The sequence below is a fragment of the Nilaparvata lugens genome, chromosome 4, assembly GCF_014356525.2.
Source record: "Nilaparvata lugens isolate BPH chromosome 4, ASM1435652v1, whole genome shotgun sequence".
Taxonomy (NCBI): Eukaryota; Metazoa; Arthropoda; class Insecta; order Hemiptera; family Delphacidae; genus Nilaparvata; species Nilaparvata lugens.
In genome coordinates this window covers 52,573,744-52,590,319 of record NC_052507.1, presented here as the reverse complement: position 1 = coordinate 52,590,319, position 16,576 = coordinate 52,573,744, and the positions used below count along the sequence as shown (strand labels likewise).

The window sequence follows — 16,576 nt, the reverse complement described above, 5'->3', positions numbered from 1 at the left end:
ATTAATTTTTAAATTCTCAATGCTAATTCTATTTACTGAATACTTTTCTGTCCTGGATGCAATTTTTTAAATATAAATGAATTTGACAAATAATATAAAAATTCCACCTCGAGTAGAATTTATATTTTTGCTTAGTTATTGATCTGAACAATATGAAAGGCAAGAATAATGAATAGCAGGCTGTTTGAGAATTGAAGTTGATTAATTGATTCACCAAAAGATGTAGCTATTCAATTAGAATAGAAACAGACATATTTTTAACCGCTTAAAGGTCATTTTGGTTGAAATTATAGTTATAGTTATTAGGTAGAATTGGTACTGCACAATAATACTACAGATTGAAACTTTACAACTTTAATCAAACATAACTAGAACACAACTACTACAAAGAAAAACATAACATACTATTCATACCCCATTTCTCTTGATTGAGGACAATTTTGAATGCTAATTAAAGTTCTACTTCAATATCACAAAAAAATTATTTTGAAAATACAGAAGATGTAAAAATTTAATCAAACATTCCTACACAAAACATTTCTACAATAGCTCTTGAAGAAGCTTTCTACTACTTCAAATTCCAATACTACACAAACATATTGTGCTGGTAAATACAGGAGGAAAAATCCTCCCAAATTTGATAGAACATACCTCCTATATACTAGACATAGATTTTTATAGGATTCATGTTATAAATGAACTTTCATGATAACAGTTCTTGCATGTAATTTTATAATTGAGATTTCACCAGTAAAATATGCAAGCCATTTGCCGGTTTAAGCAAATATGATTGTGGTAATTGCTGATAAATTTATTATATTATGGTTGTTGAACATTAATTAAGCCGATAAGGAGAAAACATCAATACGGTAATAATAAAACTATTTTAGGACTCTAAGAATATTTAGCTTCATTTGATTTCAAAACGTAAAACGTAATATTAATAATTTCAGCTTTACTTTTCAAATACACTGTTTTTATTGTAATCCAACAAGTAGGTACTTAGAAATCAATAATAGTACATTGATGAGTTTATGGCAATCTATTCTATTAAATTACAAATTTATTGAATCTAGCTGACTCTAACGGCAGCCCTCATTTTGGCCGACCTACTTCGAGGATTGCTTTCGACCTCATAGTCAGAAGGCACGAGCACATGTTTGAGCAGAGGCTGCCAATGGGAGGAGGTGAACTCGTCAATGGACTGCCTGTCGTGCCACCGGCTGTTATCGACATACTGCAGCGGCAGCATATTTATCTCGTTGTCAGTCATATTGCCGGTGATGTGACGCTTCACGATCAGGTCTTCCAGTGAGTGGAAACAGATGGTTATGAGCCGACCGCCGATGCGCAGGTAGCGTTGAGCTAGCAACAGGCCGTAGTTGATTTCGTTGAGTTCATTGTTAACAAAAATGCGCAGAGCTTGGAAGATTTTGGTGGCAACATGCGTGTGACGGTCAAGTTTGTCGGTACGTGTTTCGTTGACGAGGACGCTGGAAATGAGGTCGGCCAATTCTCGTGTGGTTTGTAGGGGCGTGAACAAGTATCTAGCCTCCACGACAGCTCGAGCAATCTTTCTGGCCTTCTTTTCCTCGCCGTAGACCTTGAAAATTTTGTACAAATCGTGTTCATCAGCCGTGGCCAGCACGTCGGCAGCGGTCGGGTTTTGTGGGTGCCGATTGCCGTCCATCCTCATATCGAGTGGCCCGTTTTTGCTCACAGAAAACCCCCGTCCTCCCTCATCGAACTGCATCGACGAACATCCGAAATCGAACAGAATGGCGTCGAAATAGTTCTGCCTCGCATCTTGTTCCTTGAGTAACCCAGGCAACTCGCTAAACTTGCCCAGCAGTGGCACAACTCTTTCAGGGTATTTGGTTTGCAAGTCGCATGCCATCTGGTATGCCACCGGATCCCTGTCCAAACAGTAGGCCTTGGAGCTGGAGTATTTATCGAGAATGCTTTGTGTGTGTCCACCCGCGCCGAAAGTCATGTCTAAGAAGACAGACTCGTTGTTGAGGCCAGCGTTTTCAAGCACCTCTTCCTTCATAACTGGGATATGCAGCGGTTTTTCTTTGGTTTCGGAGAGTTTTCTAGCTGACAATGCTTCTGGGGTTTCTTTGTAATTGGAAAATTTTCTAGCTGAGACATTAAATGGATTTCCTATGCAGTTGGAGAGGTGTCTAACTACCCGATTAGTAGAATCAACGCATAAACTGTGGCCAATAAACTTGAGGCAAACAAAATTAGATCCTAGGCGACTGTGATAGAGATACGTCACCGAAGGCATGCTTTTAAACTTGACTTTTAAACAACACCAATTCAAAATTGGATTCAGATATTTGAAATCAGATTGTGCAAGATTTGAACCTCAACTTACAACCTCACAGTTCACTTTTCGAATAAAAAAAATTAAAGGACAAAAACAGACAAATTTAGTTCCCTTCTCAAACGAGAGACCCTGGTATAGATCTCCTACAACCTTATACCAAATTCAAGACGTCAATAACGATCCTACCATTCATAACAAACAAAATCCAACCACAAATCACCCAGGGTGCTGAGCATTTTACCAGCCACCTATTTGTTGACTTTGATCAGCACCGACTTTCGTTGTTCGGCGAGGTGGTCGAGAAATTCGTCGGACAGCACACTGTTGCACTGCTCAGCGGTGAGTCCGGTGGCTGAAGAATTCGCCGACCGCCTGTAGACGTTTTTGTGATGGTTGTCGACAAGTCGCTTGAGGCTCACAAAACGCCGATCGCACTTCTCCTGGCAGATGGTTGGGTTCAGCTCACCCGAAGCCGAGAAATGCAGCTTCAGCTGCTCGCGAATGTGTAGGCCGATGTCTCTGCAATGAATATACAATTGATTATTAGTCTAAACAATTTATATGTGAATTTGATTTATGGAAAAAATTGTTTTGTAATTTTTTTCTGAGGGTGATGCCCAAATCCGTGGGTAATGAGGCGGATGATAATAAGATGAGTGGGTAGATTGATTGGTTTTTATTATGTATTTTTGAATGACCTCAAACTGTAACAACTGGTAACTGAACTGTTTCACAACTTGTCGGTTCAAAGCAAAGTCAACTATACATAGGAATTGCGCGCCCTTAGAAAACTGGCAACGTTACATATTAATCATTCAACTTGTCAGCCCAAGTTCATGTTGAATGGCTAATGACAGAGATGGTGACGTACAGTCTTAACTTACACCGTTTAAAGGAGTAAAAAGCGAATGGTAAGACCCTATAAGGGTACATTTGAAATGCATTGAGTTCTTATACATTGCATACATCATACAAGCCGCATGATGTTGAACCTACTTTCATGCCACATCTGCACATTGCCCAACCAAGGCCAATGTCGGCCAACGCCAATGTGTGGATAGGTGGTTTACTAGCGCTGGCCTTCATTTACCTACGTTTAATTACGTTTAATTACTAGACTGGCGAAGGCTGGGCCAGCTTAATGGGCGAGCAACTGGACCAACAAGTAGATGCAGCATTTCAGTGTGGTCAACTTGTGCATATTATTATCAGAGGTAACTGTGTTCAAAGGAAGTGATATTTACCGTTATTAGTTGATGTCAATTATTTAAATTTACTACCAATAAAATATTAACTGAGGTTGTAATATTTATGAGCTTTGCATTTTAGTCAAGTTTTTGTTTAGAAAAAAAATAAAAATAATCTGATAATTCAATTCAATTTTCATTCAATCCATGACCAGTCTTACACTGGATAGATTTTGTCAGAGAAATTAAAAAACAAACGTTCATAAAATTTACACTATCGAGATGGCAAGCCAAATAGACAAATAAAAGCGATCTTCTCTTCATTCAAGGAATAGAGTGGATGTTTGAGCGAGTTTATCTCGAAACACATTTTTAAATTGTTTATCTTCCAATTCACGGACCCACAATGGGAGCCTGTTGAATATTTTCAGAGTGCGAATTGGGAAACTGTTGTGTGATCTGGCCAATCGTAATTGTGGCAGGTCTACATCATCACGTATTCTAGTGAAATAATCATGAACCTGGCCTCTCACTTGAAATTTATGTAGCTGTTCTTTTAGAAGCACTAACGAGCTAAGCAGGTACTGACTGAAGACTGCAAGGATCCACAGTTCTTTGAATAGTGGCCGGCAATGTTCTAGGTATGGCGAGAATGTAATGATGCGGATCACTTTTTTTTGAAGAAGCAGAATCCTTTCACAACAACCCGCATGTCCCCAAAGCACAATCCCAAAGTTAATATTACTGTGGAACAAAGCATGGTATGCAGTCACCAGGTAGTTTCTCGGCACGATGCTCCTCAACTTGCGCATCAGGTAAGTCACCTTGGAGAGCCGATTACAGATCATGTTGATGTGCTGGTCCCTCGACAGTGTGGCGTCTATCATAAAACCAAGCAGCTTAACTTCAGGCTCACCAAAGCAAGGCGGTCCACATTTCAAAATGCATAAAATGTTCAGCGTATTTGTCTGGTTCATGCACAGTCTATTTGCTCCAAACCACGAACTGGCCTCTTCAAGCAGCTGGGCAGACCTGAGGATGGCCAATTGGGGATCTTCATCCTGGCCAACAAGAGTGATGTCATCCGCAAACAATAATGCTTTTAGATTCATGCTGAGATCGTTTATGAAAATGAGGAAAAGAAGAGGGCTCAGAATAGATCCTTGGGGAACTCCATGGTTCACTTGTAGTGCCTCAGATTTGGCTCCATCCAGAGTAACCACCTGGGTATGTCCAGACAGGTAATCCTGCATTGTTCTCAGAACGGCTCCACCAACACCATACCATATATCATAAGTTTTCCAAGCAATATATCATGTGAGACACAATCAAATGTTTTGATTAGATCGCAAAGGGACATGGCAACTGAATGCTTGTTCTCCATTGCCCTGAGTATAGAATCAATCAGGGACTGAACGGCGCCTGTAGTAGATCTTCCTTTGCGAAATCCAATTTGATCTCTTGTGAAAAGCAGATTCTTCTCAAAATAGGTAGAGAGCTGGGTAAACATTACTGATTCATAGATCTTAGAGAATGCTGATATTAGAGATATGGGTCTGTGGTTTGGCAGCTCTTGCGGGTTACCTTTTTTGAAAACTGGTCAAGTCCTGGAGATCTTCAATAAATCTGGGAAAAACACCCTGTTTCAGGCAGCTGTTAATCAGATCACTTAGATGAGAAGCTATTGATGCTGTTGCAGACTTTAATAGAGCTGTTGATATGCCATAAACATCAGGACTATTTGAGTTTTTGTATCCTTTCACAATTTGTATAAAATCCATTTTGGTTACTTGCTTCCATTCAAAAATACTGTAGGTGTGAAATGGGACTCTGCATTGGGATTTTTAGCATTCCATATAGTTCGCTTGATACTGGATTTCTTGGCATCAACGATTTCCTGATGATAAACTCTCTTGGCTCTAAGATATGTATTGTAGTACCTTGACTTCATCTCGGTACACGTGGCAAACTTGTACAGACTATCAACAACAGTAACAAGAGCTCTAATGTTGGCTAATTCCGGTGTATACCACAAATTTCTAGAATTTGCTTTTAAATTAGATTTACTACCTACAAATACAGAAGGGCGCTTTGATCTCAAAGGAAAGAAATCATCAAATATATTCATGAACTTGTTGAAGAACAGACTGAAAGCCATAGCAGATTCACTTACACCGATATAAGTCTCCCAGATTACTCTTTTCGATACAGATCGCAACATTTGACTCATCAATTTTTATATGAGTGAATTTGTATCTTGAGAACCAATCTGGTATATTGTTTACAGCTTTACTTAGACCAGAGACCTTCCTGATTAGAGCATGATGATCAGCCACAACAGGGTGCACTACTTCAATGTTGTAATCCCATGAATTCAACGTGTATACTGATAATCATTTTAATGTGCAAAAAGTAACAAAATACTTGACGATGCTGCTTCAAATTTACTTAGAAATTCAGCTAATGATAGACCAGATACCAGTAGGCTAATCTAGTAAGATAATCTAGTAAACCAGTAGGCTTAGTAAGAATACTAGTCTCACAGTCATAATGCAAGTAAAGGCCTAAAGTCTACGATATTTAAGAATTATCTCAACTTATTAAAGATTATTTCTGAACATTTAAAAATGTACAAGTAAATGCAATTAATTCTTAATTGCTTTTTGTTTTAACTTTAAACGAAATAAGTGAGAAGTATGCAAATTTACTTTTTAAATGATAGGGTTGAAATTGTAGAAAGTTTCCAGTTTTCGTCATCAAAGCCCACAACAAGCAAGTTGTATACTGCTAAGCTAAACGTGCAGCTTCGTGATTATTCAAACGTTACCTATGATATTAGTGATAGAGTTGGGACAGAATTAAAATCCATTTAAAATTTTAAATCTGAGAAAAGAGAGTTACATCCTGGTAAAATCGTGAATGTAAAACGTAAAACATCGACCCAAAACCCGGTAAATAAGCATTTAAATGATGCGGTTCTATGTACTGGAAAAGATACCGGACTAAAAGATAGGCCTACTAGTGAAATTTTTCTGTCTAGAATTGATAAAAGTGAATCTATTGACTCGGTAAAAAAATTTTGGACTGATAAAGACTTGAACAAAATTGAATGCATTGAACTTCAAACAAAGTTTGAAAATTTTAAATAATTTAAGATTATAGTTCCTACCGAATCTGTGGATAAATTGCTCAATGCTGATTTTTGGCCTTCTGGTGCCTTGGTTCGAAGGTTTTTTGTGACAAAAGCACCAGTTATAGACACTCGTGTTTTTTTAGGGAGACAAACCCATTAGTGTCAGCACCTGTGATTGGATGTTGTGAAGCCGAAAAACAAATCTTGTTCTAGGTCATTGGAACGCACAGAGTGTTAGATCTAAGCAGGGTATTCTTTCTGTATTTGTTGAAGACCAGAAGCTCGATATATTGTGTTTATGTGAGCATTTCTTGACGATGGGAGAGTCAGATTTCTACTCAACAATTTCTGATCTTACAAATTGCCTCAATTTATTGTAGAACTGTGACCAGATGTGGTGACTCTGCTATTTACATTCGGAACAATATTGACTTCACCGGAATTGTTTCTGTGTTTTGTATAGAACTTGACTTTGAAGTTGTGGCTGTGATGGTGCCCACTTACCATATTATTATTGTTTCTTTGTACCACTCTCCCAGTGGTAATTTTGACAGGTTTTGTAACCTATTTGAACGTTTATTGTCTTTTTTTAATCGACACCACTCCACATATAGCATTGTGGTAGCTGGTGATTTTAATGTGAATTTTGTTGGTGATGACTCAAAGGCAAGATATATTATCGAGCTTCTGAAATGTTTTGGCCTGTACATTACTTGCACCGAGCCCACCAGAGGAGTCTTCTGCCTGGAAAATGTTGCTGTGAGCTTTCAGCCGGATGTTTGCAGCACAAGTCATTGAACTTCATGGTGATGACCACTCTGCACTGGTATCAAATCTTACACTGTGTGGCCCATCCATGGTGAGTGATGAAACACCTACTTGGCATGAAAACTATATTTTCAGATCAAGGCCTGTACATGAAAATACATTGATCCTTTTTAAAAACAATATGGCCAGCACCCCCTGGGATGTAGTGCTCCAGAACCCTGGTGACTCTGGATTATTTGGAACTTTCTTCAATCATTTTTATGGAAGATTCAACCTCTTTTTCCCTGAGAAACAAAAACCATATCGCTCTGAGCAGCTGCAGCAGAAACAGGGACAAATGAGAAGTCATAAAGAGTCATATACTGATGATCTTGCCAGGCTGAAAGGACTTATGCTTGCTCTGAAGGATAGGTGTGAACATGGCAACGATGACGACAGGGAGAGATACCGACGTGCCAAATCCATTTATAAAAAGCACATCGAGCAGGCTAAGAAGCTGGCAACTGCTGCAAAGATTCAAAATGCACCGAATCGCTGTAAGGCGGCATGGGATGTGATAAACTCACATCGGTCCTTGCCAAGGAGACAGCTTGATTTCGCGAGCCCTGATGCATTCAACAACTTTTCTGTTGAGTCGGTTGACAGCATCGTGAATAATCTGCCCACAGTTGCTGGTGATCCAGTTGAGCTGCTAGCTGCACGAGTTCCACCAGTGAATGCTCATCTGTGTTTCTTCCACCCCATCACTCCGCCTGCCCTGAGGAAGATTATTCGCTCATTCAAGCCATCCCGAAGCCCTGATGTGTATGGCATGTCTGTATTCATGCTTAGAGAGGTGGTGGATGTTATTGCGGACCCCTTGCTACAGTAGTTAATGACTTCCTGAGATCTGCCATTTTTCCTGACTTCCTGAAAACCTCGAGAACCGTTCCTGTGTATAAGAAGGGTGACCACCAGAACCTAAACAGCTTCAGGCCAATATCTATGACTCCAATCTTTGGAGAGGTGGTTGAAGCGGTCATAAAACCCAAACTTGAGGAGTTTTTTGAGAGAAACAACCTTTTCTCAAGTATGCAGATTGGTTTTCGTAGGGGAGGTCGACTGTTGATGCAGTGAATCGTGTGGCTGAGAAAATTGGACCAGTGTTTGAGGATGGTGTGTTCCTGGCACTTACATTGTGTGATTTGAGCAGAGCGTTTGATTGTGTGGACAATCACATACTAATCAAGAAGCTTCGCTATTATGGGGTTATGGACTCTGCTCTTGACATACGAATATGACTCATATTGGAGTCATACCTGACTGGGAGGACGCAGGTGGTATCATTGGGTGGAGCTGTTTCATGTCCACTCCCTGTCAGGTTTGGGGTACCTCAGGGTTCAATTCTGGGGCCAATCCTGTTCATCCTGATGATCAACGACCTGGATGACAATGGTGCAACTCTCCTGTTTGCTGATGATACATCATTGCTGTCGTCTGGCATTGACCTTCAGCAGGTGCTTGAGAAGTCAGCGGAGCATGCTAGGCTGGGTATTCCTACTGTAATCAGCCACTTTCTCCTTCTCTGCCTCATGTACGTGAAGAAGAATCAACAAAATTTGTTGACTCGGACTGATGTGCATCACCACAACACCAGGCATCGAGAGCTGTTTGACGTCCCCAGGGTGCGCCTCCAGAGATCGCGGGTATGCTATCTATAGGAGTTCAGCGCTACGCTACTTCAACAGGCTGCCTGCAGGGGTAAAGCAGTTGGACCTTAACGTGTTTGAGAGAGTTGTTACCGGTTTTCTGAGAACCAGGGCTTATTACGATGTCCAGGAATATGTGAATGATGACCTGTCTCAAATATTATCAGGCTAAAGTGCCATTTTGTTAAAGAGCAAGGCCTCATATGATATAATTTTTTTTCGATCTGAACTTGATCAATTTAGTGTTTTTTATTATATTTTTTTATTCATGACATGACGCCATCAATCCTACAATAATTGTGGGTAATGGATGAAGAAAAAGGTATGAAGGTACCTCAAGTTGCATAATATTATTTTGAGCTATACTTTGCGCAACATTGGGAAATAACTAAATTATTTTGGTAAAAAGCTATGACAAATTTGTCGTTATAAGTGGTTCAATTATTAAGCAAATTTTTCTCACAAGTAATGTTATATAATTAAGTTGAAACTTACCGTTTCTTTTTTGTTGCATCAATTGGCCACTTTTCAAGCAAGCGTAGAAAATTTTTGTACGTTCCTGCCATTCAGTATAATGGAAGTAGGATCATGTCTTTTTTAAGTATGGTAAAATAGAAAAAAATGATTAGAATCACAAAAATTGAATTTGTATTTTTTCTGCAATTTATTAAAATGTTAAATTACACTTTATAACCTCTTTAACCTCACTTTCAATCTTTCTTGTGTTCTTGTCCAATGCCAACTGGAAAAGAAGATCAAATCATGAAATCAAACAAAGCCGACAGCGACAGCGACAGACTATAGGAAGCAGTGCACCGTTATTCTTAAAAAAAATGGCGTCATCAGGTTAGTAGAAATTCAAAACTTTATGTTAATTTTTTGTTATTCATGTTTTTTTAAATATTATTCTTGTATCTAATGAAATGTAAATGATAATCCTTTTCATTTCTTTGCAGAAACAATTACTTGCACATACTGTGAAAATGAAATTGTGGGTCTCCGAGTCAAATGCTGTGAATGCATCGATTTTGAAATGTGTTTACAGGTTAGTAATAATATGAATTTAATGTATTTTGTTTGATTTTTTCAAAACTACTCATATTTTTTCATAATTTAAAATTGTTCTACATCAATGTTTATCTTGAATCAAAATGCCAATGATTGTAAGGCACTGACCTAACCTCCAATTATTGTTTGGATTTATCCGTTTATAAACTAACCTACAATCTATCAAATCTACAGTATTATGTGCCGGTTGGACAGAAGCCGATTAAATTTTAACCGTGATTAATTCCACGAGAACCAATCAGAAAAGGCGTTATTGAAAAGACAGCTTCTCTGATTGGCTCTTTTGGAATTAATCACGGTTAAAATTTAACCCGCTTTTGTGCAACCGGCCCTATGATTGGTATTATTTTTATGTTTACTCTATTAATTTATTGTTAAGCCAACAGTCATGTAGTTGGAGCTATTCATGTTTCCTATACTTATTCTGTGTAACTATTGCCAATGTAATATTTTTTAGATGTAAACATCTTTTATTATTTCAACGCACAAATCTTTTAGGGTCCAACTCCGCCGACTACTTCAACCTTCAAATTAAAATCTAGTGGAGTTTCATCAATTTGAATTACTGCATATTTGGATATTAATCACTTATTAGATTTTGGAATTTTTAAAGTGTATACAGTAATTTCTTTACATTTTCAGTGTTTCGCTGCTGGAGCAAAAATTGGACCCCATGAAAACACACATTCCTATCAATTTGTGGTAAGTTCCCACTTTATAATTTCGATATCTTGTCTTGACTTCATTCCTGTAACTTATCTTTAAGTACAGATCTTGTTGGGAAAATCATCTCATTTAGCCATAAATCAACACTTAATATTATCATCTCGTTACTTGTTACATACTTATTACTTGTATTTGTTCTCCTGACAGTAATTTAGTGGCCATCACCGTGTTTAGCCATCTATGCCATTATGTTTTATTTTTTTGACGTGACAGTGTTGTCAAAAACTTCCGTGTGATATTGTATTTTTGACGTGATGACCAACCCATAATGGTCCTACAAATGAAGATTGAAGATATGATGGCTGAAGAGTTGTCATTATTTTACTTCAAGACGTGCGATTTCCTACATGAGTATTTTGTGTATGTTGAAATGTATGCTATTCAACATACCCTGATTCTGCGTAGTAGGGCCGGGCCAATAGGTATGACTTCAGGCCCCTGGTAAATGCTGCTTCGTCATCTATGTCCTTCAGGCTCGTGGGAGTGAATTGAAAAAGTATGATTCTTCATTTATGTTGGTGAGCAGCTCTATTTCTTTAGTCTATATTGTGGCAGATCGAAATTTTTGTTGTTTCAAAGGTTATAGCAGTGCTTTTCCTGTCTTGTGGTAAGACCTTTCTTCTTAACCAGATTTATTGCTTTGAGCAAGTACAATAATCAGGTACCCTACAATAAATCGTGTTGCTTTAATAGAAATATTTCAATCTATAGGATAATAAGTTTAATATTCTATAAAAGCCATTTTTACTTTTGCCATAGAACATTGCAGATTAGGACCCTGTTTCTTACATTTATTGACCGGGCGAAGTGAGGTCTAAGATTCAAGTTGACGGTTTTGCATTTCTCTTTATGTTTATAGGCTATTCATGTCCCGCATTTACGGCGAAACGCGGCAATAGGTTTTCATGACATTTAATAGGTATGTTCCTTTTGAATATCGCGTCGACGTATGTATAAGGTTTTTTTGAAATTTTGAATTTTAAGGATAATCAAATAAAATAAAATTTATTCATCAAAAACAATTTCATTACAAATTAGAATACTATAGAAATTAATACAATTAAAATAATGAAGTTTTATGCATTGAATAATTTCTTAATAGGCAAAGATAATAATTATAAAGACAATATTTATTCATTTATACACCCCACTATAAATGATTTTTGTTGGATATAAGTTATTAGTTCATATTCATTCATAATTCAATGAATAAATACACACCCCACTATAAATGATATGTGTTGGGATTTAAGTTATTAGTTGCTTGTTGCTTGTTATAATTACTATTTACAAACTTCATTCACTGATATGGGATTAAAGTTTTTTAGCCCCCTGTGGTTTGGGGGAGCTTTGAGTCGATCATCGTACTCAAGAATGTGTTGAAAACCAGAATTCACCCACAGCATCCATGCTTGTCGTAGGAGGCGACTAAAATGGACCTCAAGGCAACTCCAGAAGTTGCCTTGCCTTCAAACCCACGGGATCTGCTCCATCAGGGCAGTTTCGGAGGGGCAAAAAGATAAACCCAAGAGACCAGAGATGGGTGAAACTCCAGGCATAAATGTGGGTCAAGAGGCTGAGTCAAGGTTGGCCGGGCGCCGGCGCCCTAGAGGCAGTTTGGCGTCCCCTCTCTCAGCGGAATGACTTACAAAAAAGCCAGGAGTGGAATTCACGTAGGTTTGTGGGTGGAGAGGCCAAAACTCTCTTAGCGGAAGGACCTACAAAATGGCCAGGAGTGGAACTCACGTAGGTCTCGAGGACTAATCATTTTGAAGAGACTGCCAAGTATATCACACTGGATTGCGACAAGGATTGCAACCAGGTAATGAATGGAATGTTAGTATAGGGAAAAACCCCTGGTTCTTGTAAAGGACATAGGTATTGGTTTGCCTAACTAACATACTACTTGGGAACACAATAAGCTTCGGTTGACGTAAGGGGTTCTTTGAACCTTTGGATCCTTGAATCTGTCCCTTCAAAACAACAAAGTTTTTTATATTGAAATTAGTAAAAATTTATAATACAAACAAAATTATGAAATTAGTAGATAAATATTAATGTTCTATTAAGGATAATAATAAGAAAGTTAATTTTTAGAAAAATGAAAAACTATTAAGGAAAAGAATGAAGAATAAATAGTTTCAATATTTAAAGTCTAACTAAATTTTCACAATTTTCTACTTCAATATCAACTAACCAGGAAAATAAACTTTTCTTGAACCTGTGTCTATTGAATTCTTCCCTAATGTAACTTGGTTTTGAATTGTAAATTTTTGGTCCCAAGTATATGTAGTTTGTTTGCCCAAATGTAGCCTAGTGGTCATCCTTGGTACTATTAAATTCGTGTTTGTCTGCCTGGTTATCTGCATGGTTATGATCTGCCAGTCTAATACTAAAGGAAAAGGAGTCTTCTTCGAACGCCAATATTACCATGAATATCAGACTATAGAATTATTCATCATAAATCAGCTGTCAAGTGGATTATTAATTGCATGCAATTAATATCTCAGTGTAACTTGGTAAAAAATCTGGTGTGGCGCACTCACACAACTTTCCTTGCCGTGATCACGCGCATTTCAAGTCTACTATTCAAAGATCTGAGCCAGCTAGTGACAGGACAATAACGCTGGTGACACACGAATCTGCTATCTCTTCATAGTGAATGATTTAATAGAATCAACAGTTTGCAATTGAATAATAACATTTTCTCGAATTTCGAGCCTATTTTCAATTTTTGGTGAAAATTTTACTGAACATTTATTGCAGATATTTTCATGCTCAATCTTTTCCACTTGATTTTTTTTGTTTAAATTGTATCTGAAGCCTGATGATTGGGAACTGCTTTCAACTCGGGCTGACCTGTTGCCAGTTTGTCTTGAAGAAGATTAGCTTTTGATCTTGGGATTTTTTATACATCAACCCCAACAGCCATTAGTCGTTTTCATATCGATATCTTGCCGACACGACATACAGACATGATTTACTCTGATGGACAGTATAAGAAGAGGCTGTGGCTTATAAATGCGCGAGGTCTACTGTTCACAGAACTACTAGTTAGATAAAATGGATCAACAAATCTATGGGTTCAATGATCCAATACATTCAATAAGTCTCTTGGGAACCAGGCCGAAATCAAAATTGAATTTGAAATATGTTTTCGTGCACGGAACGTTATTTGATAAATCTATTGAAAACTTACTGATACTTTTCTAATGTGTTTCCAGCACCCTGGACCAATAGAGATCTTTAAGGATAAAACTGGTTGGTCGGTACAAGAAGACATACAATTGTTGAACGCCATAGAGCGATATGGCTTTGGAAACTGGGATGACATCAGTAAACAGCTCAAGACACGAACTGCGGATGGTATGTTATCATCCATCTATTAATATTCAAGTTTGCTTTTTCCTCTTATTATGGTATCCTAGCCTTCTTGAAATATTTCATTCCATTTGTAAGTATTTCAATGCACTATTTCATTTGAAATGAAACTGTTTTTATTTATTGACAAATGTTGGACTGTGTCTTTAGTGAATCCTTCAAATCTAATCAGCTGGTTTAGAAATCGAACCGACATATTCAAGGCACAGTTCAATAAGTTGCGGTTGACCGAAGAGGTTCTCCTGGGCCGAAAGACCAGAACGACGGAAGTGGCTGGCACACTAACCTTTAATATCCGCTTCAGGTGACCAGAGAAGTCACACACATGCGAATAGTAGCTTACATGAATCACAAAACTAAGACAGGTTTGACGATAGTTGTTGCAAATATTCATACCGATAACTTGAACGATTACTTTGGAAAAATAAACAATATAGAAAAAATAATGTAATTTCTATAAGCAAGGCGTCATAGGTTCAGGACTTGAATGTTTTGCCTGAATCCTTGAAGTGCTGTCAGCATGGGTTGAATGAGAAGCATTGATAAGTCAGACCTAATACTAGGTCAACACGATATGCACGAAACAATATCACAAGTCAAAAGTTATACAAATGAAAAAGGAATACAAGTATGTATAGGCTCACATTACATATAAACACCTTCACAAATTCACCTAAAGTAAGCATAAAATTTTCATTGAAATTCAAGTCATTAAACATCAATAATAATTCCATTATACAGGAACTCCTGTATGGAATACATTGGTGTTTTCACTAACTATTTGAAAAGTTTTATTTCAAGTTGATCTGCTGTCTCAATTATCAAATTTTGAGGTAACTCATTGTTCTGTTTTAGTCCAATAATATTGTACTTCATTGATTTACTCAAACAGCATTTGGAAGAGTATATATTATAGAGAAGATATAGAGATAGAAGAGTATAGAGGATAAGACAAATGAAGACTTACAGGTAAATGGTGAGACGGAACCGAGGTTACAAATGAAAAAACTATTACTTCTAACGAAGAGAGTAATGTTATGGACTTCTTGATAATGGGAGATTAGAGATAAGAGACGCACCAAGCATTATAGAAGACACTACTACTCAGGAAATCATAGTGGAAATAATCCCATGTGCAACAATACAAGATGTCAGTAAAAGATTAAAACACAAACAGACTCTACCTAAAAAATACTTTTAAATGTAGGCTCAAATAACATCTATGAATCAAAGACACCCAATCAGGTGATGAGGCCGCTCTGGTACACCATTGAGGCAAACAGCAAGAGATTCCCTTATACAAGATTTTATGTCAACTCAATTCCAATTCGAAACGACTGTAATGAGAGATTTATCAATGATACAAACGATGCCTTGAGATTTATGTGCCATCAACTAAATGCAACATATATGGACAACTCAAGACTCCTGACTAGAGACCACCTGAAATGGGACGGAGTCCATCTAAACTGGGAAGGATCAAAGATACTAAAAAAAGCATGATAGGAGCACTGGTGTCATGTTGAACAAGAAAGGACACCCAAACGGAAAAATAGCCTCAATCATGCCTCACCCAAACTAAATCAAGTTTTGCAAGCAAATATCGGGAAAAGTCATGGAAGCCATACTGAATACGCAAATATCAAAACAAATAAAAACAACAATACACAAAAAAGATCTAATATGAAAATTATGTTTTTGAATGCACGATCCATATTTAACAAAATAGAAATGATAGAATCGATATTGCATGATGGGACATTGTCTGCATAGCAGAAACCTGGTTAAATGATATGAAAATGAAGAAATTTAAAATTGAACATTATAGTGTATCTGCTGAATTTCACAGGAGGAAAAAATCGGAGGTGGTGTAGCATTACTAAATTCGGTTTCCAGCATTACAAAGTTGAGTCCTATAACAAAACTGAATTAGATCTCAAATGAGGAAGTATTTGAATGTTGCGGAGCTCTCGTGAAGTGCAGTAAGTTCAAATTCATATTATTAAATATATATATAGGCCACCTCATCAGACAAACTTCAATCATTTTATGGAATTGTTGGAGATTACCATCGATATGATCAAAAATGACTATTGCGATCTACAAATTGTGGTGACTTAAATATTGACAATTTTGGTGGATGATTTTGACAAGGAAATTTTTAATGATTTACTAATGTCGCGAAATCTTCAAATCACTTTTAAACATCATACAAGAATAGATACAAGAACTGAACGTCACAGCCAACTTGATTATTTCATAACGGACATTCCAAAACAGCATTACACAATTG

The 16,576-nt window shown here is 37.4% G+C and overlaps 3 protein-coding genes across 5 annotated transcripts in view; 1 reads left to right on the top strand and 2 right to left on the bottom strand.

The window, feature by feature from the left end:
- Window positions 1–338: 338 nt before the first annotated feature.
- LOC111061192 (probable methyltransferase-like protein 15 homolog) lies at window positions 339–9,882 on the bottom strand. Its single transcript, XM_022348878.2, has 2 exons — window positions 9,604–9,882; window positions 339–2,851 (listed from the first exon to the last, which is right to left on the bottom strand). The coding sequence occupies exon 2, from the start codon at window positions 2,288–2,290 to the stop codon at window positions 1,073–1,075; it is 1,218 nt and encodes a 405-aa protein (XP_022204570.2). The 5' UTR covers window positions 2,291–2,851; window positions 9,604–9,882; the 3' UTR covers window positions 339–1,072.
- LOC120348769 (probable RNA-directed DNA polymerase from transposon X-element) lies at window positions 2,581–4,772 on the bottom strand. The gene is made up of 2 exons (XM_039427021.1): window positions 4,090–4,772; window positions 2,581–2,851 (listed from the first exon to the last, which is right to left on the bottom strand). Exons 1-2 carry the CDS (start codon window positions 4,770–4,772, stop codon window positions 2,581–2,583), a joined length of 954 nt encoding a protein of 317 aa, XP_039282955.1.
- Window positions 9,839–16,576, top strand: part of LOC111052051 (transcriptional adapter 2B-like) — a 37,520-nt gene continuing 30,782 nt past the window's right edge. For 2 of the 3 annotated variants that reach the window (XR_005571055.1, XM_039425813.1), the window contains exons 1-4: window positions 9,890–9,954; window positions 10,065–10,153; window positions 10,819–10,878; window positions 14,127–14,268. Coding sequence is in view for 1 of the 3 variants with exons in the window: in XM_039425813.1 (XP_039281747.1) it covers window positions 9,942–9,954; window positions 10,065–10,153; window positions 10,819–10,878; window positions 14,127–14,268 (304 nt within the window). In the remaining 2 variants the exon portion in view is untranslated. Of the gene's footprint in view, window positions 9,955–10,064; window positions 10,154–10,818; window positions 10,879–14,126; window positions 14,269–16,576 lie in introns of all 3 variants that reach the window. The other variant, XR_005571056.1, reaches the window with a different exon arrangement.

What these genes read in the sequence shown, in the direction of transcription:
- LOC111061192 (XM_022348878.2), bottom strand. Translation starts at nt 2,290, where the DNA reads ATGCCTTCGGTGACGTATCTCTATCACAGTCGCCTAGGATCTAATTTT.
- LOC120348769 (XM_039427021.1), bottom strand. Translation starts at nt 4,772, where the DNA reads ATGCAGGATTACCTGTCTGGACATACCCAGGTGGTTACTCTGGATGGA. An exon ending in AGTCAGTACCTGCTTAGCTC is followed by an intron (nt 2,852 to 4,089) that starts GTTAGTGCTTCT and finishes TATTCATTGCAG; the next exon opens with AGACATCGGCCTACACATTC.